Below are 22500 nucleotides of genomic sequence, written 5' to 3'. Positions count from 1 at the left end.
CTGAAGGGGCGCAGTGGGCCCCCTACCCCCCTGCTCCCCCGCAGGATGGAGGTGGGCTGCATGCGACTGCGCCCACACAGCACAACGACATGACGAGAAAGAGAACCGAAAGAAAGGAAGGAAGGAAGAAAGTGTGGAAGACAAGGATAAATTAAAATTCGCAAAAATGGGGAAGAAATTAAACCAAAGAGCATGGAAGAATATACTACTATGAGGAATGGTTACCAAATAGAAAACTAGCATAAATTCATTGAAATATGTAAGTGAATGCAGTGATGGTTAACGATGGATATGCAAAATAGGAAGACACGGTGCAAATGACTTAAAGAAAACTAGTCAACATGAAAGGTTTACAATCAAAATCAAAAGTCCGAGTAGGTCATCCCATGGATAACAAACGGGTCTTTACATGTGTCTGTCTTACAATCTGGATACAGTACATCAATGCAATGATGGAGGGATGACTGAGGTGAGGATGAGTGGGAGCGAGCGGGAGGATGGGGTGAAGACATGGATGGATGAATGACCTTACCTGTCCCCCTCCAGGGCCTTTCTGCTGCCTCTTTGACAGTTAGGCCTAGCAGTGATGAGAGAGACACAGAGAGAGAGGGAAAGAGAGAGGGAAGGAGAGAGAGAGAGGGAGAGAGAGAGGGAGCGAAGAAGGTAAACAGCGACAGTAAAGAGCGAGCCAGAGAAAGTGAGAGACGAGAGAGAGAAGAGAGAGAACAGGACACAAAATGGAGGATGGGTGACCAAAATGGAGAAACCAAAATGGGAAAAATGTTCTTCTGATTATTCCAAAAAACAAATTCATAAAAACAATGACTCATTATGCACATTTTGCTTTACTCACACTAGAGATATACACACATACACACACACACACACAGAGACACACATCTTGTCCATGATACACAAACGCCACAACACAGCGGTATTGATGCGAAGCCCGTAGCCACAACAACAGCAGGGTCACTAGCAGCAGGGTAGGAGGAGGCAGGGTCACAGCTCAAGTCGCAGAAACAACACCGGGAGAAGAGACAGCGGGTCGTCAAGGCTACACGCGTTCAAGCGCTCAAACACCGAACTCCTGTATCTACTGCAGCTCACAGAAGCTCACTGCCGAAGGAGGGGGAGGAGGGGGGAGCAAGTGTAGAAGGCTGGGGGGGGGGGGGGAGAGAGGGGGCACGGGGTAGAGGTGGAGGAGGGCGAGGGGGGGGGGGGTAGCAGCAGGTGTAGAGGCTGGGTTGGTAGAGGTGTGTGGGGGGGGGGGGAGGGGAGGAGCCACGGCAGCGGGGGGAGGGACTTCAGTCCACCGCGGCAGAGCAGGGACAGCTAGAGGAGAGGGGGAAGGCTGGCACTCCACAGCACGGGCTAGCTAGTAGCTACTACGACAGCGAGGGACGGGGGAGTATCAAGGCTTCAGCCCAGGCCAGGAGGAGGGGGGTCAGAGGTCAGGGGGCGGTACCTGTCTTCTTCTGGGGAGGCATGCTCTACTAAGATCCTGGGGCTGGCGGGCCTTCGGCGGGGCAGAGAGTTGGAGCACCTGGTGGCAGGAGGGAGGGGGGTGGTGGGGGGGTGGGGGTGCAGCGCCCCCCCGGTGGCCAGACAGGGAGAGGGGGAGGGGGAGAGAGAGGAGAGGGGTGAGAGGGGTGAGAGCGTGTCTGGGCCCCGGAGTGCCGCTGGCAGCGAGGGGCTTCGGGCTGGCGCAGCACGGCCGGGGGGGGTCAGGCGCAGGTGCCGATGTGAATCGTTACGGGTCAGTGTGAAATGTCGGCCGCAGTGAGGACAGCGAGTGACGGCGTCCAGCGGATGTGTGTGGTGTGTGTGGGTCTGCGTGTGTGTGGTGTGTGTGTGTGTGTGGGGGGGGTCTGTGTGTGTGGTGTGTGTGTGTGTGTGTTACCTGTCTCTATCGGGGGAGTGGAAGTTGGTGTCTGGTCTCAGGCAGGTGGTGCTGGCACTCCGAACTCTGTCCAACGATGGCTGCAGATCACTACAGCACAGAGAGGGGAGGGGGAGAGTGAGGGGGGGAGATATATATATATTGAGAGAGAGAGAGATAGAAAGAGAGAGAGAGGGATGGGAAAAGAGAGAGAGGTGCAATCGGAGGAGAGCCAAGACAGCAAAAGAGAAGGATGGAAAAAATAATATTGAAGAAGAAAAAGACCAGTTGGAAGAAAGAAAAAAAAGGGGAACAAGAGACAACAAAGAAGGGACAGAAGGAGGAGGAGAAAGAGGAAACGACAGGAAAATCCATTAGACACAATCTATATCTAATAGTATAAGTGGGCCTGATGTATACTGTTCAGTCGTCATTTATCATGAGCACTGGCCCTTATGGCCATATCCTGTAGTACAAGCCAAGGAGGGAAGGTTGGAGCGTTGCCATGGGAACGCACTCTAAGTGGATGGAGGAGGGACGGGGGCAGCGTGTTCCTGTGCGCGCGTGCGCGATGTGAGCGAGAGTGCGCATGAGGGTATGTGTGTGTGCGTGTGCGCGAGGAGAGCTGAGCGAACTGCAACACAAGCGGCCTGGCTCTCCTCTCACTGTGGGGAGGAAGCCTGCCTGGTGTGCGTGTGTGTGTGAGGAGAGGAGAGAGAGTGTGTGAGGAGAGGAGAGAGAGTGTGTGAGGAGAGGAGAGAGAGAGTGTGAGGAGAGGAGAGAGAGTGTGTGAGGAGAGGAGAGAGAGTGTGTGAGGAGAGGAGAGAGAGAGTGTGAGGAGAGGAGAGAGAGTGTGTGAGGAGAGGAGAGAGAGTGTGTGAGGAGAGGAGAGAGAGTGTGTGAGGAGAGAGAGTGTGTGAGGAGAGGAGAGAGAGTGTGTGAGGAGAGGAGAGAGAGTGTGTGAGGAGAGGAGAGAGAGTGTGTGAGGAGAGGAGAGAGAGTGTGTGAGGAGAGGAGAGAGAGTTTCGCTGCTCTCTGTGCCTGGCGACGCGATGACAGATGGCTGGCGCAACTGCCGTGCAACATGACGCAGCACATACAAAGGCTCAACGTATGCCCCGCACGCCACAAAAGGACTTGTGTGTACGGTATAGCTCTTTGTTTATTTTGATGTGGAGTCATGTCAAGAACCAGGGGGGTCAGGGAGGGAGAGAGATCTGTGATGGGGTGTTTCGGATGGTATTCCTGGGGGAGGGGGGGGGAACATGGGGGGGAGGAGGGCGGTACGGTCCCCCGCCTCTCTCTTACCTAACCGTGACCTCGTCAGTGAACCTGAGCACGCGGTGCGTGAGGACACTGCGGGGCGTGGCCACGCCCCCTTCCTGCCGCCGGCGCCGCGCCGCCGGCTCGCTCTTTAGGCAGGCGGGGAGAGTGGAGCTACGGGGACGCCCGGCGCACATGCACGGCAGCGGGGCGCCACACACACACACACACACGCGCACGCACACACACACACACACACACACACACACACACACACACACACACACACACACACACACACACACACACACACAGACACACAGACGCACACACACACAGACGCACACACAGACGCACACAGTCACACACACACAGTTGCACAGACATGCCAAAAGAAAGAGAGAGAAGACACTCAAAACGGGCATGCAGAAAGCAAACTTAATCACTGGCAAAAGGTCATTGCTCAAAATAACTGCTGAATTTCAAATTATTGCAACCAATAGTCAAACAGCCTTCAGTGGGATTATAACATAGTATTGGAATTTTTCGAGATCTAGGAGAGAATCCAGATTTGGTAGACGATCGAATCGAATCCCTTCTAATCTCCCCCATTCTCTTCCATGATCTCCTAACAAGAGTACACATGCAGGACTGTCTGATAGAGGGCCGCGCCTAGAAGCCGTCCCCCGCACGACGGAACAGCTCGAAGCAACGCGCAAAACATGCGGCTCCGGGATTACACCAGAAATCTGAAAACCTCGGCAGACCTGAGAAGCAAACCTCACTCAACTCAGCGAAAAGCCCTCGGCGGCAGGCCCTAGTCTATAAACACGACCCCACGGACGCACGACCAAAGCAGCCACGTCCTGGGCAGACCTCAGTGATGTAGGCGAGCGCTGCTGTCACGATGCAACGCCGGGGACCCTAACCCCCCCCCCCGTGAGACTTGACGCCTCCCACTCCGGCATATCCGGAGGGATTAAACGTAATGCCGGTTGCGTAAGAGCATCTAAACATCTAGAGCTTTCCCGGCGGGGCCCAGGACACTTGTATTAACACTGGGAAACAAAGCACAGCTCGTGATACGCGGGAGAGGACAAAGGATTAGAGAGTTTCCGCTCCGTACCGCGGGGCAGAGTTAGGGTTTTGCGGTCGTGTTTCATGGACACGGGCCTGTGTGTGCCAGGGCTGGGACATCTAATAGGTCTGGATGGTGATGGTTCACAACCTTGGATTAGGAACGTTTAGACAACTAAGCTATCCTAATGGCTCTCCGAGTAACCCTGGACGCAGGCTGTCGTCGCGTCCCGCTGCGTCGGGCGGGGTGCGAGCGAACGAACAAAAAGAAGGGGAAAGCAAAGAGGCGACATCACATCCAAGTCGGCGTTTTGGGAAGGAAGGGCGCCGGTTAAGGAGAGACACGTGTGAGGAAGCGGGGGAGGAGGGGGGGGGGTTGGCACGGAGGGGGGGGGGGGGGTTAGCCAAAGCAGCACGGGGCACAACACGCACCAAGCACGCACCAAGCACGCACCAAGCACGCAGCAAGCACGGGCGGAGCTCTCCGGAGCACGAGGTGTGTCACGTGGAGGAAACGTCGACTCGACGTTTGACTCGACGTCGTCGCTTCCCCCCCCGTCCGGCTAAACGTCACGGGCCTCCAGAGGCCGTCCATGAGACCAGGGGTTTGGGTGAGAGGACAGGGGGGAGGCGGGAGCATTTGGGGTGGTGGCGACTACTGGAGGGGGCTTACCTGTATATGTCTTTGTGGACACCGTTTGCTAAAAGGGGCATTTTGGGAGGGAGGGTGTTGCTGTGTCTAGTGACACCTCTGGATGTGTGAGACGCGAGACGCGAGAGCAAGAGACAGGAAGCAAAAGAAAAAAGGGGGGGGGAAAGAAAATTGAGACAAAATATAAACAAAACACATTCACGCTCGGTTGAGTTCAACAAAAGAGATTTCTGTGACGTCAGCGGTGCAGCAGGTGATTCTGGTCGTCTCTCTCTGTGACCAGGTCTAGTGTTTTCCTGGGTGGGCGTGCGACAGTGACAGCGAGTGGAGGGGGTCCTAGTTTTTGTGGCGGTCGGACATGGGGTGTATGGATACGCCGAAACTGGGTGGGTGGGGAGTCACAGGGTGCGCGTGTTCCACGCGTGGGCACATAGAAGCAAGCGTGGGGGGGCACCGGCTAGGCGGGGCAGGGACCTCACATGGACACGGTGACAGGTTAAACACAACACACGGCTACCCCAGTTCACAGAGGTAACACACACAGGGAGTTAAGATGGGCTGTTAACGTAGCGAGTGAAGATGATGAAATGATGGATCTGGTTCGATTAAGATGGAGGAGGAGGAGGAGGAGGAAGATGAGGGGCTAGGATAACAGTAAAGTCTGGGACATCTGGCTGTCGTTTTTTGTTGGTGTTTTACCTGTTTGTGTGCAGGCACTCGGCACTCCCGCCCCGGATAGACCTGTGCATCTCCAGGACCTCACTGTGATCGCCATGGCGATGGGTAAATTGACAACCAATGAAGAAGAAAAACAAAAGGAAAACCCCAAAAAACACAACGTAAGAGGATGTCAAATCAGACGAGCCCGTGGGATATGAATGAGAGAAATCAAGAAATCATAAAGTCTGAGTTGGCAAGTCCGCATCAGCACTGGTATTAATCACGATGCTCGACTTCCATACGTTATTATGAGGTCATTCAGACAGTTAGTAGTATTAGTAGTGCGACAGCAAAACTAGGGTTGTACAATGCACGGGACTGAAACACAGTTCTCAACCTTCTCAACTTCATCAAGTTGCTAAGATACGGGAGTCGACAGTAGAAAACTCCACTGAGGAGATGTGTGTCAAGAGCAATAACATCCACAGTCTCAAAGTAGACCCTCAACCCTCTAACTCTGACATTATCTCTGTTAAAGTGCCTGCAGTTCACAACACCAGGCGCCTGAAGAACAAACAAGAACTCCCTTCAGAAACCCTAAGATCCCCAGTAGTAACGTCCTAAACTCTCCAAGCGTTCCAGCTGTGTGGTTTTACCAGGGAGCGTGGTTACCATGGCAGCGTGGTTACCGGGGCGTGGTTACCTGTCCTCGGAGTACTCGTAGTCCGAGTCCCCAGAGCGCTGGTGCTCCAGGTGGGCACCGTGGTAACGGGAGGGAGAGTGGGAGTGGTGGCGATTCTGAGGGATCTCGTCCAGACTCCTAACGCATGGAGCATACAGTATACTGTTAACTCAGCGTGTGTGTGTGTGTATGTGTACATGTGCATGAGTGTGTGTATGTCAGTTTGTCTGAATATACTGTGTGTGTGTGAGAGAGAGAGAGAGAGAGAGAGAGAGAGAGAGAGAGAGAGAGAGAGAGAGAGAGAGAGAGAGAGAGAGAGAGAGAGAGAGATGAGAGAGAGAGAGAGAGAGAGAGAGAGAGAGAGAGAGAGAGAAGCTGTGTGTGTCAGTCTGTCTGTGTGCATGCGGGTGTATGTGCATGTATGCGTGTGTGGGGGTGTATGTGTGAGACTGTGTTTGTGTTTGTGTGAGTGTGAGAGAGTGAGTGTGTGTGTGGGCGTGAGTGTGTGAGTGTGTGAGTGAGAGTGTGTGTGAGCGGGCCCCCCCCACCTCTGCATGGGGACGTAGGCGGGCCGTGAGCGGGCCCTGCCCTGGTCCTCTCTGTGAGGGGAGACGGAGCGAGAGCGATGCTGGACCTGCCTCTGCTGCTCTGGGACAGCCAGGGTGCTGCTTCTCTCCCTCTCCCTGGAGCTGCGCTCCGCACCTGCACACACACACACACACACACACACACACACACAAAGATAACAGACACACACACACAGGCGCACACAAGCGAAAACCCACAAGCAGAAGCATGTGTGTACACACACGCATTCGGAGCATAAATGCACACACACACACACACACAAAAACAAACAAACACACATAAACAAACACAGAGGATAAAGGCATTAGTGTACTGCTACGTGACATCAGAAACCAAGCGCACCTTTGACACCACCGTCATCCTCTCACAGAAGTTTCCAGAAGCGACTGATATCATGCTGGTGGTGTACCACCACCACTACAGTACTAATACTACTACTACAGCACTACTACAGCAGTTGGTACCACCACTGCTACGACAGCAATGTTGCTCAGACCCATGCCAGAGATGGAGCTCTGCCCTGGGATAAAGAATACCTACTGCAAACGGCTGACAGGAAAGTTAGCTGAAATAAGCTATCCAAGTTAGCTGTCTGTTCCCCACATCCGGCAAAATGCATCATCCTTGCATTACAAGATGAGCATTTAGCCCAGGCAGGGGCAGAGCAGCCCCTGGGAAGACTTGTTAAAGAGCAAGGTTGTTGGTGGCAAACGAGTGTACTTTATCCCAGCACAGAGGCACAAGTCGGTCCGCAGTGAAGGAGCCCCAGGCTCTACTAAAGGGCATGCAGGAGGATGGCAGAGTTGGTGGAATGGCGGTGGAGAGTTCTAGAATCTACCATGCGCTCAGTGCTCCACGTGGTCCCGTTCTGGTGCTGCTGGTGTTCAGCAGAGGAGGAGACAGGAGAGGGCTCGCCCAGGGGCTGTGGATGCAGTGTGCGTGGGCCGAGGAAGGCTACAATTTAGGCATCGTTTGAATGCATATCCGGTTACATTCGTTCTTGGAACCGGTCTGTATTTTATCTCTGAATTTGGGGTGTGTGTGGGTCAAAAACACGTGACTGAGTCATCAAGTTTGAAAGGGTACTCGTGATCACTTAGTTTTGGTGCGGTGAAAGGCGTTTGGTTGTGGCGTAGCAGGTGTGTGTACAGTAGCAGGTGTGTGTTCAGTAGCAGGTGTCGTCTCTCTCTCTCTCCCAGTGCTGGACGACCTCTAGGTCAGTCTGTGTAACCGTGGTAACCATGCCCCCCACCCACCTTTGGTCACTACCGTTAAACCTTCATCACACTCTGTTTCAATGATGCGATGGGACCCTGCATAGTGACGGACACACACACACACGCACACACACACACACGCACACACACATGCAGCTGTGTTGAGAGTCTTCCCTGGAAATTGCGATCGATCTCGAACGCAGACGAGTTCATAGAAAGTTAATCAAAGAACATACTGAAAGAGGCACAAATCTATACCTCTGATGTTAGTTTCAAAGCACACACACAAATACACACACACTGAAGCCCTACCAAGCATCCACACACACACACACACACACACACACACACACACACACACACACACAGTGCACAATCATACCAACATACCCAGCCACACATTTCCATTCACTGTTTCTCACCGAGAAACACACACACACACATATGCCCACACGCCCACACCCAAGGGGCCTTACTCTGCAGCTTCTTGCTGGGGCTGTCCCCATGGATGTGCCTCCGGGGGAGGCAGGGCGAGGGCTGGGGCAGAGGCAGGGACGACACGTCGTGGGACTGGAGCTTGTACCAGTGGGGCAGGTCGTCCAGCAGGGCCGTCTCCAGCTCTATCAGGATCTGAGGGGGGAGGGGGGAGAAGGAGGAGGGGAGGGAGGGAGGGAGGGAGAGGAGGTGAGTAGAGGAGGAGAGGAAGAGGTGGGGAGGAGAGGAGGGAGGGAGATGAGGAGGAGAGAGGAGGGGAGGAGAGGAGGGATGAGAGATCCACACAATGCAGAGGGATTCACACACAGAGGAGGAAAACAGGATATTGAGGGGCAAAGGACATCCAGGGTGTTAATGAGAGAGAGAGAGAGAGAGAGAGATGAGAGAGAGAGAGAGAGAGAGAGAGAGAGAGAGAGAGAGAGAGAGAGAGAGAGAGAGAGAGAGAGAGAGAGAGAGAGAGAGAGAGAGAGAGAGAGAGTGAGAAGAAGTACCTGTATGTACATGCCTGCCATTTTATTCACGGCATCTACGCCCTTGAGAGTGTGTGCGTGCGTGTACATGTGTGTGTGTGCTCCCTACCTCTCCCAGGAAGTGGCTCTCCTCCTCCTGCACCCGGGGCTGGTCCCAGACGGTGATCTCCAGCATGCGCTCCCTGAAGTCCCTGCGGTGCACGTGGGGGTACAGGAACGTCTGGTTCCACTTGGGCTCGGCGCTCTTCTTCACCGTCTTGGTCCGCCGCTTGCTCTTGTCGCTGGGGGACGAGGAGGAACAGGGCGCGCGGGGCGAGACGGTCAGATCAACCCTCAGCTGGTCTACATCCATCTACCCCCCACTGAACTGTGAGATTTCCTTATTAGGTATTTATTCTTTATCAACGTTCAAGATGATATACAGTGTCTTTACTTGGGTGCTTCTCAAACGAGATACAAAGCCTGAACGTTTGACATGCTATGTTCATCCCCCCAGGTTAACCCGGACACCGTGTCAGTAGTGTGCGCTTCCTCGTGTGTGAGTAAGGAAGTCAGCTCTGTAGAGGGACGAGCGACGGCGATGCTGGACGGGAGGGCTCTGCCTACCTTCGGTCAGGCAGGAAGTACATCTTGACGTAGGGGTTCCTGGGGCGGCCGTCGAGCCGGGGCGGCAGGTCTATGGCTTGGAGGACGTTGACGATGAGCTGGTGGCCCACTTTATCGTACCACAGCTTGACCTGAGGAAAAAAGCAGGGTCAAACCGTCTGTTCTGGAGGATGTCTCTCTGTTTCTGACCCCTCCCCCCCCACACCCCCCCCAGCGGGTCACTCACGGAGAGCTGGCCAGGCAGGACGAGGGGCAGGACTCGGAGGGTGCCGGGGCTGGTGGGCGACATGACGGAGATGGAGGGGCGATCCATCTTCTGGGACTCGAACGAGCTGGAGCCCGCTGGGAGACACACGGGGGGAGGGGGGGGGGGGAGGAGAGAACCACCAGGAGGTCAACACACACTCAGGGCTGGGAGGGAGGGAGGGCAAGGGGGGTTTCTAACAGGGATTTGTGTACGCCCGGAAGCTGACAGTGAGAGCGCGGGGGGGGGGGGGGGGGGGGGGTTTGAGGGAGGAAACTTGTGGTGGCTGCTTACTTGATTCTAAAGGAGGATGGGACGTTTCCGGGATTCTCGGTATGTCTCTACAGGAAGAGAGAGGGGCTTGGTTAGCTTGTTAGCTTGTTAGTTTGTTAGCTTGTTAGCTTGAGCAGTAGGACAGAACCAAGCATTCAGTAGTCATTGTGCATTCTCGGAAGACAAAACACACACGCACACAGGACACGAAACACTGACTTGGATACAAGCATCAGAAGGATACAAGGCCAACTAGGATGTTCAAGGAATAGGCACTTTATAACATACAGGGTATCGGGTTCGAAGGGGTGAGGAGGAGAAAGATTTGGAGGTCTAACAGATGGGTTTCTCGACAAGTCGGAGGGGTTGGGGGGGAAAGGGGTGGGGCCTCAGGACAGTGATTAGCTCACGACTTACTGGTAGGCTCTATAGACCTTTCTCAAGAAGTTTTTGGATATTATGCGATGGATAGATCTTTTTGGTGGAAGAAGGAGACAAATCAGAAGTGGCCATGAAATCAACTAATTGAAATTGAAGTCAAATAGCACCTAGCAGAAAACAGAATGACCAATTGTGTTGTGTTTAACGCGACGGCTCACCCTATTGGTCTAGAGACGACTATTTCAACCTGAGGCTCCGCCTTGGACTCCAGGATGATGTTGTACACTTCTTTCTTGGTCGCCCCCGGTAACGACTTCCCGTTCCACTGCAGGACTTCGTCACCTGGGAAACCAAACAGCGGTTGATTGAGCTCTGAGCTACAGGTTATCAACCTCTGATTAGATAACAACCTGCACCAAGTGTATTATCGTATTTACATTGGTATTCACTCACATTTTATTAATTTAGCAGACGCTTTTATCCAAATATATGTAAAAACTCGTGGGTCAAAATAGTGGGTCACCAGTTGCTACCCAGGTATTGGCCTGTGATTGGTTGGATTCAGCAGGTCCCGCCTACCTGCTCGAAGGTGTCCCACCACATCCGCCAGGCTTCCCTTCTTTACTTTGGTGATGAAGGCCCCGAGTCTTCCTGTCTCTGTCATCTTCCCTCCCACCACCTACACACACACACACACACACACACACACACACACACAGGACAAAGCGTAATGAGGAAGAGCAGTCCATCACTAAGTGGTAGCAATAACCTGACCACGTCCGCTAATGCTTTGCTACAGGGGTCCCGAAGGACAGTGAAGTCCACATTATGGTTTCCCTTTATGAGTGTCAGGTCACCCCCCCCCCCACCCCCCCACCCCCTGGTCCTTCCTCTGCCCACCGCCCACCTCCCCCCTGCATACCTCTGGTACCGACAACACATCGGATCACAACCCTCTACCTCCAGGGGTCGTGCCAGCAGAGCGCTCAGGCCAGGGAGCTACACTAATAGTGTGGCACCCCCCCTACCTGGGAGATGTGTGGGGGTGTTGTGGTGTAATTGGTATCAGATCAGAGTAACACATCCCCTCCCTCCCTCCTTCCTTCCTCCCTCCCTCCCTCCCTCCCTCCCTCCCTCCCTCCCTCCCTCCCTCCCTCCCTCCCCTCCCCTCCCCTCCCCTCCCTCCCTCCCTCCCCTCCCCTCCCCTCCCCTCCCCTCCCTCCCTCCACCTCACCTTCAGCCCCAGTAAGGAGCCAGCCTCTCGGGGCATGGCCGACCTCTTGCTCAGAGTGATGCGGCCGATAAGATGATCGCCCTCCTTGGAGGGCTGCCACGTAACTGGATGCTGCACGGAAGGAGGGAGGGAGGGGGAGAGGGAGGGGGAGGCAGAGGGGGAGGCAGAGGGGGAGGCAGAGGGGGAGGCAGAGGGGGGAAAGGTGGCGAGGGGGAGCGAGTTGGGGGCAGAGAGGCGGATAGAGGATGAGAGCAAAAGAGGGTGGGGGGGGAGAAAATAGGGAGAGAGAGAGAGGCAGATAGAGAGAGATGGAAGGATAGTGATTTAATCCCATCAGACAGAGCGAAAGGGGACGGTAGGTGATAGGGGGGATGGGGAAGAGAGAGGTTGGTGAAAGAGGGGGGATGTAGAGGTGAACGGAGGTAAGGAGGGCGTGGCAGGGACACAAACAGGGCAGGATGGGTGTGAGACCCACAACAGTTCAGAACAAAGTGTTCTATTCACACGAGAACATAGGCCAGGCCATAATCTGTTAGATGCTAGACGGTAATCTGTTATTCCACAGTATGCCTGCATGTGTGTGACATGGGCGCCACAGCGCCAGCGTGGTGAGGACCACAATCTGTCACATTCTCCGGAAACTTACATGCCACACTGCAGGATCAAGTGGGTAGCAGTCCCAGTCACCTACAGAGACAGAGACAGAGAGAGAGACAGAGAGAGAGAGACAGACAGAGACAGAGAGACAGAGAGAGAGACAGAGAGAGAGAGGCAGACAGAGACAGAGAGAGAGACAGAGACAGAGAGACAGAGACAGAGAGAGAGAGAGAGACAGAGAGAGAGAGAGAGAGAGAGAGAGAGAGAGAGAGAGAGAGAGAGAGAGAGAGAGAGAGAGAGGGAGGAAAAGACAAACACAGCGGGGGAAAAGTTATGAAACAACAGTTGAATTCAGCTCAGTGAAGCATCCATGACAAAGAAAAGACCAGGGACAGTCAACACACACACATAGACACACACACACACACACACACACACACAGACACACACACACACGCAGACACACACACACACACACGGAGTGATCCAGCTCTCATTAACACCAACAGATGGTGGCAAAGAGCAGTACTGGACACACATCAGACCCGCCTCAGAGCGCCACCCTTCCCAGAGCGCTAACCACGACCAGACGGGCCGCGTCGGCGCCGGCACAGCCTCGAGTGCCCCTCGCATCCTCAGAGGATGACGGCAGCAGAGTGATATCACGGTGTTCTATCTGGGAGCTTGAAGTTTCCCCCAGGAGAGGGCGGGGGGGCTGGGTTTGGGAGCGCTCCAGGGTGCTGGCAGACAAGCATGGCCACGGATCTGATGGCTGTCTGGGACGAGCTGGAGAGCTGGAGGCTACAGACACCAGACGAGGGCTCGGGCTATTTCTTGGTTTCGGTAGAGAAATCTCTGTCCTGAAACGTAACGAGGGCACTTCTGAGGATGGTGACGGGAAGTCACTGCCCAATGGTGACTATGAAGCCAAGACTTTTGAGGACACATTCTGTGCCGACTCCCAGGGTAAAATAAGACTTTGCGATAACAGTAGTTGACAGTACCAGGTTGCTTGGTTGTCTACGGATGACAAATGGTCGGCATGTTTGTGACGCTGTGAGTGTTAGCTGCCGGATGTGGAGGTAGTATCACACAACACAACTTCTAAAGCTCTCAGAACGCTTGAGGGAACATCTGCTGACTAGCGACTTTGCTAAAATGCTGAGTTCAGTTTTTAGCACACACACATACTCACATACACACACACACACACACACACTAGAGAAGATAACATAATATCGGTTGTTCTTGTTCCTAAAGTGACATCAAAGGATGTCTTAAGTGCATGTAACGCTAATGATCACAAACTTGATCATATTCCCTGACCACAGCAGGTTTTGCTGCCGTAATCTAAACAGTATGAATCCTAAATTTAGGATTTATACTCTCATAACGACTCTAACTAATCCAAAAGTAGTCTACTCAGTAGCTCCTATGATGCCGTAAACACAAACACAAAATCCCATGGTTTGTTTTCATGTTTGTTTGTTTTTTTACAATCGAAAGGTGTTGCTCTGTGATGCAACAGAGAGGCACTCTACATAACTAGGATGAAGCAGGTCATTGAGACAGGCTGACACAGGTCCAGCTTTACCCTGACCTCTAGTGACCTCAGAGCACTCCTGGTCAGAGAGGAGGGTGGCAAACACACACACACACACACTGTCCATGTTGTATAACGGATTAAGAAGAGGTAAAGGGTTGGGGCCATGGTTAGGAAATCAATCACTCTTTTCACTTTACTGTAAACTGGGATACAGGTTGTTAATGGGCATCAATTACTTCTTAAAACACACACACACACAAAACTTATCCCACTCACACACTGTATGTGTGAGTACTGACATTGACACTCAAATGCAGGTCAAATTTCCCTCGTCACTTCCTATAGGCAGTCTCCTCTTCATCCCCTCAACACTTCAGGAAACCGACCAATAACATTGCCGGAAATGGAATCCTCAGCTTCCTATTACTGTAAATACACTCTTAGCACTCTTAAATCACGTCAACAGTGTCTTTAAATAGAGCTTTCATTTTATAAAGCTTTTCCTTAAGCTCTTAAAAAGGTCGGGTCTGTTTCTCCAATACGGCTGGAGTATTCAAACTGCCAGCCACCCAACGGGATATTATATAGCACAACGTAAAGGTTTTACAATCTCATTTGACCGACTTGATTGCATCAGTAAAACCGTCGTGCAGGTCCACTAAACAGTATGTAAAGTGTGTGGTACCATGCACACCCCACTGAACGCTGTTATTATGTAAATTCGGAGTGCTTGAAGCTTTTTAAAACATATGACGGTAAACAACTAAACGATTTCCCAAACAATTAGCAATTTCTCATTCCAAACTGTGTAATAGATTTGAGTGGACTATATAGGTAGAACCAGAAACATAAATCTGATCAGCCCATGTTCACATTAATGACAAACTTGCAGGCTATTTAAGATCTATACAGAAATACTTATAGAGCTTGACTCCCTTCACTTCACTCTATCCGATCAAAGTGGGAGACTCAGAGGGGGAATCCTGGCTCCCGCCCCATTCGATGATTCAAGACGGCTAATAATCCCACCCCTGCACTCGATGGCCACCCGGGTGTAACTGTTAATCTGGGTTAAAACATCTGGTTTGGGGTGAGGGGGGTGTCGACGCGATGACTGGGGAGCGAGATGAGCAGATAGGTCCACGAAATGAGCCCCTTGACTGTGCTGTTAGCGCAACGCTGCTATCTTAGCTACGTAGCCTACTTCAGTGAGGCGAAGACTAACACCCAACCACATGACCATAGTAGGATTTGCCCACTGCCTAGTAGCATAGGCCTACTTGGTTTTATATATCTTCGTAAGCTATATCATAGGGAATACTGTTACATTATCTTTCTCTTTTGTATATGACATAATCTTACTTTAGATTATCTTTTAGTTTTTTTGTTTTTTAAGATGGCTTTGCTAGTTGAAGAGGAGACAAACGTGAATATGCAGGCTGTGAGGTCACACCCCGTCATGGTCCAACATCGCGGAGGAGCGTTACATAAAAAGAGCGAGTTCGCTTGTTGACCTAAATCTGAAAATCGGCTGTCCTAAATCACAGCAAGTTTGGAAAACAGGAGGGAGAGCAGTGGTGCCAGGGGTGCAGGCACGGTAACAGGGCTGAAATGTGATTTCCTGTTTAGAAACTGATGGGCAAACAGAAGAGGGGGATAATATGTCACATAAATGACAGGGACATCGAGATGTGTTTATTCAAACACATTTGTTGGACGCAGAAGGAATGGTTGAAGCCAAATGAAAAAGATTGCATTGTCACGTGGCAGCGTTCCAGGATAGATGGCTATTTCATGTCGACAGTTTGGAGCTTTCTACATATGTATGGAAATATGTATGGATTCACATCACAGATATACTTAAAAAAAAAAAACAATAAAAAAAAACAACAGGAAACTATTTTCTGACATTATCAAAACAAAGGTACACTATGTAGGCCAGTTAAAAAAAGACGAATACACGGACATAAGGAGGTAAGACTAAGTAGGGCTTCACTTTCACGTGAGCATGCTGCAAGAGACAGGAAGTTACAAGACAACAAGAGGCGACGTGTCTATGAGAGGACATGAGGTCATGAGCAAACAGGCTGAGAGCGCGTGAGGGAACTATGAGGAAAGCTGGGTTACAAACGCCATCCCGCCACATGATCTGAACCCGAAATCTACGACAGGGGGAGGGGGGGGGACAGAGTGACAGCTTTCCGGCGACCTGTGGGGTAAGCCCAGCCGGGGCCGGGGCATCCAGCTGTTGAGCGGCCCCGCCTACTGACCTTTCTCGCTGACGCTCTCCATGTCCACGTCCTCGCAGCTGGTGTACTCTGGTGTGGAGCCGCCCTCCTCCTCCGAGCTGCTGATGGACATCTGACGCTTGTTAATTCCCCGTTTGCTCTTATAGGGCCGGGGAGGGGGCGGGCGCAGAGACTCCGATTGGTCCGAGCTCTGGGAGTCTTTTCTCAGCAGGCTCTCGCCGCCCCCGCCTCCCTTCTCCCTCCTCGCCGGGCCAGGCTCCAGTTTGTTGGGCCCCCAGTCCGCGGGCGCGGGCCCCCCGGGATGGGGCCCCGTTCGCGGGCCGCCGACCGGCTGAGGCCTCCCTCCTCCTCCTCCTCCTCCTCCGCCGCCACCCCCCACGGTCCTATCCATCGAGTAGGCGCGGTGGTTCTCCAACAGGGCCTTGCGGTCGGCGTCGCCCACCCCGCCGCCGCCTCCGCCGCCCACCCCTCGCCTACCGAGGCGGTTCTCAGGCACGTCCCCCCCCCCCTCCTCCTCCTCCTCCTCCCCCCTCCAGCCCCACCTCGTTGATGGCGTTGTCGCTGTGGCGACGCTCGTGGCGCACCTTGGACACCTTGGCGTGCATGCGCATCTCCTGCTCCTCCTTCTGCGGCTTGACGGGGTAGCGCGCCAGGTTGGGGTCGCTGCGGTAACGCGTCTGGAACTCCTCCTCCCGCCGCCGGCGCTCGCGCTCCTCGTCCTCCTGGCGCCGCCGGTGCGGGTCCATCTGGGCGTGGCCCCGGGAGCCCGGCCCCTCCTCCTCCCCGTCTTGGTAGTCCTGGGAGCGGACCTTCTCCAGGCGCCGGCCGTCCCGCCTCTCCCCAGGCCCGGGGCGCTCGTCCTGGGATGACTGGGACGACAGCTTCCCCTGGAGCCTCCGGCCACCGCCACGCCCCACACCCGCCGTCTTGCCGTTCTGCTCATGCAGGGACACGGGACGTTTCCTGGGGAGAGGGGGAGAGGGGGAGATGGACAGCCATGACGAACATTCAACGTAGCGTCACGCCGTCGTGTTGCAAAGGGGGGAAAAAGCGTTGGCTAAATGAACACCTTCCATTAGAAAATGAATCCCACACAAGACTACGCCAGCAGAGTAAGTATAACCTTGAGCATGCAGGTGTGTCTGGTGCTTTTGTTGAACACTCCTGGATACACTTATTTTAGTCTGACACACCATATGTAGTCAGACTGAAATAAATCCACAGAACAAAAGGTCAAGACATCTAGACAAAGAGCAGGTGGAGGATTAGAAGGGAATATCCACTTTTTCAGTAAAGAGTAAATCTGCTTGTGGCACCATGTCTTCTCAATCAGTGTTTAGGTGTCCATAGCCGGCTTACCCATGAGACTCCAAACAAAGTACATTAAATACGTCGCAAGTCTAACACTTGTGACCCAACTAGCTTCTCAGCTCGAGCTAAACTAGTAGGACACAGGCAAAACGACTCACAATAGGGCATAAAAAAAAATCAAGCAACTGTGCAACCCATATCCCCAAATGTTTTTTTTCACCAGAACAGATTTGAGTTCCTGTCAAAAAAAAAAATAGATGTGTTCATGTGTGAGTGAGACCAATGCATGATGCAGTGTGCCAAAGGCTACGGGCTAATAATCTCTGTGTGTCGTTCTTGTGTGTGTGTGTGTCGATGTGTGTCTATGTGTGTCATACTTGTCTCGTGGCGGTTCACTCCTAGACCGTGATGCCGGCATGGTGTCCGTTCCCCTCCCGGTGACCCCGGTGACCCCGGCTGGCGTCTGTGTTCCGTCCGGCTGCCCCGCGCTCGCGCTAGTGGGCGGGGCCTGGGACCTGGAGCGGAGGAGCTTCCTGTCCCGCGGCGAATCACCGCCCACGGCTGGGTTGTTGAGGGCGGAGCCCAGGCTCACTGGACGCGCCCCCGGCTCTGAAAACCATTCTCCTGATTTGGTGAGGATCTCCTGTTGCTTACGGCACAGGTTGCATACCCACATAACCTACAGGGAGGGAGGGGGAGAGAGGAGATTACTGGATGCTTCACAGAGACTGGGCTCCTTAATATGGCAGTTTGTAAAGCAGTTTTAGACAGAGACAAACACAGAGACTCAGACACAGTGTCACAGTGTGTGTAGAGGAAAGCAGTTGTGCACGGCCTTCTTTTAATATGCCATTGTCCCCGTACAGAATGAGCTTTTGTCTTCATTTCAACTTGATCTCACGCGTATCTAAGTGAAGATAAGCACAGGGCAGTTGCATTCACGGAGGTGGAGACGGAGACATCTTCATGAGAGATCACAGAAACGCCGACAATGACACCTTCTGTTCTTTCCTCTTTAAGACGTTCTCCCGCCGACTCCCAGAGCGACGGTGAAAGCTCATCCATCTACTGTATGGGTCCAGTGACAGAGGTTTCCTAAAATACCTTGCAAGGCTATACTCCTGCCTCCCTCCCTCCCCCCTCCGCTCACTGCTGATTAAATATTGAAGCCCTCTGGCAGACAGATAGAGGATGGAAGATAGACTATGCAACACAGCAGTATCTCACTTGGTATTCACTATCCATGGAAGCCAAGGCCTAGTAGGTAACTGTTTTACAAAAGGCCTTTGATGCTTGCAGACAACAGCTGGACTTTCTTGAACTTAACAGACTGTTGCTGGTGCCAATAGGTGTTGTTTATTTGTAATTATTATTTCATTAAGGAACGGTTTGGTGTGACTGAATCTAGGCAAAAAGGTAGGTTATTTAAGTACTTCAAATGATGTGTCCTTCCACTGGCTTCCACTGTGCAATACAAAATACAATTATGGTCAGAGAAAGCAGTGGTGCCAATAATATTATTATTACAACTCATAAACTTTCACTGTTTATCAAATAAAAGACATAAAGGAAAAAGTTAACTTTCTGATGATGGAGAAAGCACAGTCAGTTGTCTAAGTTATGTATTTCTTCTGAATAGCCTAATAAGGTAAAAGTCGTTGAGGCCACATCTTAGTCATGGCACGACTTTTGGGATATAAAAATGCCCCATACTGTCTTGACTAGGCGAAGTGAAGTCAGCTCTGAGTTTTCAACAAACTGACTATCAATCACTTGGGACCAATACTCACATGTAGCCATGGCTACTGAATGTCACCTCCCTCTTCCACGCGCAAAAGCAGAAATAGTCCCCTTTGGAATATGATGCCACGTTTATCTACAAAATAAATCCAAACTAGGTCAGATATGTCACGTATATTCCCAGTATTGGTGTCCCTTTTAATTAAGAAGCACAACCCTAGGAAAAGCACTGAAGAGACAATGCTCTTTGAATGTCGGCTGGTAGGTCGGTTGGGCATCAAGTGATAATAGCGGTTAGCTTGCGCGTCGGCGCATCGTTGGCCTGATTGAATCCCAGTTGGCTCTAGTCCAGACTAATCTAAAGTAAATCAGCTGCGCGCTCGGCCCACAGCTGTCGGTCAGGCACCCGGCGACACACACTCTTTCACTCAGTATTATAACCTCCTTCCTTGCTCTCACTCGCTCCCGGAGACTGGAGCAGGCAGGGCAACAGATTAGCGAACGCTGATAATCCTTTCAGCTCTTCACCATTATTCAACTCATCATCAACCAACAATACAAGCCCCCATACCAATACTAGCGACCTTTTAGGATAGTCCACCCCCGTTCATCCTCCTCATGCTGCTTCAAATGAAGACAGAATTAACCAGTTTAGTGATTAGCAATCTCATAGAGTGCACTGTGCGGGATAGCAATGTAAGGTGGACGGTCTATTATAACCGAGGTACGTTTAGGGAGTTGCACAACTAAAATAGATGGTCTCAAAGATGAATACAACTGATGGTGGGTTGAGGATCTACCAACAAAAACACAGATTAAGTATTTCCCACTGCAGAGTAAGAGGCGCAATTTAAATACTAGGGGTTAATCCTTGAATAAGAACGATTCCAGTAGCACGCACACAAGATACTATCCACTCAATCTGAAAACCGAACACCATCTGAGACCAAACTATTTCTGGGTTCGTAATAGCACGCCTCCATGTGTCACAGACTCTGCAGCCAACGCAGAGGGAAAATCATGTAAACAATACAATAATGTAGGCCACTAAAACCTGAGTGTATTATGTGGATAGAACAACACACACATAATGCGCCCACACACACACACACAATAATCCTGAGCCATACATTCCTGGATAGCGTGACAGATATTAGTGGAGTGTGCTTTGTTTATGTGTGTGTGTGTGTGTGTGTGTGTAAGTGTGTGTGTAAGTGCCTCTATGAACCTGTGTGCATCTGTTAAGTTTGAGAGCGTTTCATGTATGCACCAAGACATGTCGTGTACTGTTTGTTTGAGTATGTGTTTCTTACTGTGTCTGTGTTTACCAATGTGTGTATTCACTATATGTTCATGTGTGTGTTCAGAGGGTGATGGTAGTGCCACTACTGAGACAACCAATCAGATGAATCTCCCTAGAAGCAACCCACTCTGATGTCACCTTAAGTTCATCTCACTGCATCCTGTGGAGCGCAATGTGTCAAGAGTGTGTGTGTGTGTGTGTGTCTGTTTTTATGTGTGTGTGTGTCTTTGAGAATGTACTGTCTATGAAAGCTTTTTTGCTTGGCGTGGGCGACTTGCCTGTGGGTGAAAAGTGGGTGTGTGTCTGCAAATGTGCACGACGTGTGTGTGTGTCTGCAAATGTGCACGACGTGTGTGTGTGTCTGGCTTGAGTGTGAGCAATGCCATTTCTAACGAGTAACGGTGCCAACCTAACTGTGCAGGACAGAATGCTCCGCTCCATGGTAACCAACTCACAGTGAACAGGGATAAAGAGAGAGAGAGAGACAGAGAGAGAGATAGATAGAGAGAGAGGGAGAGAGAGGGAGAGAGAGAGAGAGAGGGAGAAAGAGAGAGGGAGAGAGAGAGAGAGAGAGAGAGAGAGAGAGAGAGAGAGAGAGAGAAGGAAAGAACATTTTGAAAGAAAATGTAAGTGAAAAAACTCAAAGGACAGCAGCAAACCAAAATACAGTAGATGTAGAAGGATTAAAGGACAGCAAAACACAAACATATACTACAAATGGTTCAACAGAAAGCAAGATTGGGTTGGGGATACTACAAATTGGTTTTGAGGCCAAACCACAACACTGGGAAAACCTTGAACTCAACCATCTCCCCAGCCAGTCACTTCCTCAACTGACACGACACGCTGACCCAACAAATGAAGGCGGCGTGCCACTGTCATTCATCAACGGACGTTTCTTTTCTTCACCATCCCCTGCTCCCCCCTCTCACCCTCTCTCACCCTCCTTCCGCCACCCCCATCTGGAACGGGAGGGGGGGGGGGGGCGGTCACACGGCGGCGGAGGGAACGTCTGCCGCTTGTCTGGAGTCCTGCGGGTGTCAGCTTGTTCCGTAAACGGGGTGATTGGATGGAGCGCAAGGGTCTCTGAATGAGGGTGGGGGTTGGTGTACAGTATACCCCCCCCCCACACACACACACACACACACACCCCCAACGCACACATCCCGCCCGACAACACGAGCACACACACTAACACTGACAGATTGACGTTATTGGTCGCGGTGAGGAGTGAAAACTGCAGTCGTTCAGGGAATGGTAAATCATGAATGGGGGGGAGGGGGGGGGGGAGGGAAGAGAGAGAGACGACCGCAAACGACATAATGCTCCCATTTCACCTAATAAGGTTATAGATCAACTGTTGTGGGCGAGGCTGGCAGACGAGCCCAGCCCATATCGAGCACGCCACCTCGCCTGCTTAGAGAAGAGCGATGACAGCCGTACAGCTGGCCCTGTACACCCCCAGCGATAGACTGGATCAGCGCAGGTGTTTCGCATGTCATACCGCAGACTCTTTTTCTGTCATAGTAGCGGACTGTTGGAGTATCTTTGTAGGTTCTCCTATTTTCCAGAGTTTTATGATATCCACAGTATCAATCGTGTTGCTTCAAACCCCTCTATGTTGTTGAGTTGCTCGAGCTGAAGGATGACTTTGTTTCACACAGTGTTGTTTTAGAACAGGGATGTACTGTGGTGGTAGGTTGTCCTCATGCAGGCTTTAGTGATCATACGGGCCTTTTACTGTAAACCCAGATTGATTCTGGAGCTGTTACTGTTGGCTCCAATAAAGGTTTACTGTAATGTTTTATGGCAAGCCAGGAGGAACAATCTACCAGCTCAGGGTGTGAGTGAAAATGCATTAGAGAGAGAGGGCGAGGGAGTGAGAGAGAGAGAGAGAGAGAGAGATAGAGAGGGCGTGAGAGGGAGTGAGAGAAAGAGAGAGAGAGGAAGAGAAAGAGAGAGGAAAAGACAGAGAGGTGGCAAAAAGAAATTGAGAAGAGGAGCTTAAGCGAAAGAGAGAGAGGGAGAGG

At 52.0% G+C, this 22500-nt stretch overlaps 1 protein-coding gene across 1 annotated transcript in view; it reads right to left on the bottom strand.

The window, feature by feature from the left end:
• LOC134015957 (regulating synaptic membrane exocytosis protein 1-like) overlaps positions 1-20180 on the bottom strand; it is a gene marked incomplete at its 3' end in the record, with an annotated part of 24994 nt that extends 4814 nt beyond the window's left edge. The window contains 23 exon segments of the mRNA XM_062455434.1: positions 1-66; positions 533-577; positions 1469-1546; positions 1904-1993; positions 3191-3319; positions 4896-4973; positions 5574-5636; positions 6238-6354; positions 6765-6918; positions 8061-8117; positions 8498-8651; positions 9096-9267; positions 9593-9723; positions 9819-9934; positions 10131-10177; positions 10709-10832; positions 11070-11169; positions 11725-11835; positions 12371-12411; positions 16138-16627; positions 16629-17079; positions 17805-18106; positions 19218-20180. The exon segment at positions 1-66 is cut by the window's left edge and continues 48 nt beyond it. Of these exon segments, the coding sequence (XP_062311418.1) occupies positions 1-66; positions 533-577; positions 1469-1546; positions 1904-1993; positions 3191-3319; positions 4896-4973; positions 5574-5636; positions 6238-6354; positions 6765-6918; positions 8061-8117; positions 8498-8651; positions 9096-9267; positions 9593-9723; positions 9819-9934; positions 10131-10177; positions 10709-10832; positions 11070-11169; positions 11725-11835; positions 12371-12411; positions 16138-16627; positions 16629-17079; positions 17805-18103 (3113 nt within the window).
• Positions 20181-22500: the final 2320 nt, after the last annotated feature.

The sequence above is a fragment of the Osmerus eperlanus genome, unplaced genomic scaffold (assembly GCF_963692335.1).
Source record: "Osmerus eperlanus unplaced genomic scaffold, fOsmEpe2.1 SCAFFOLD_360, whole genome shotgun sequence".
NCBI classification, from domain to species: domain Eukaryota; kingdom Metazoa; phylum Chordata; class Actinopteri; order Osmeriformes; family Osmeridae; genus Osmerus; species Osmerus eperlanus.
This window is presented reverse-complemented; position numbering and strand designations above follow the sequence as displayed.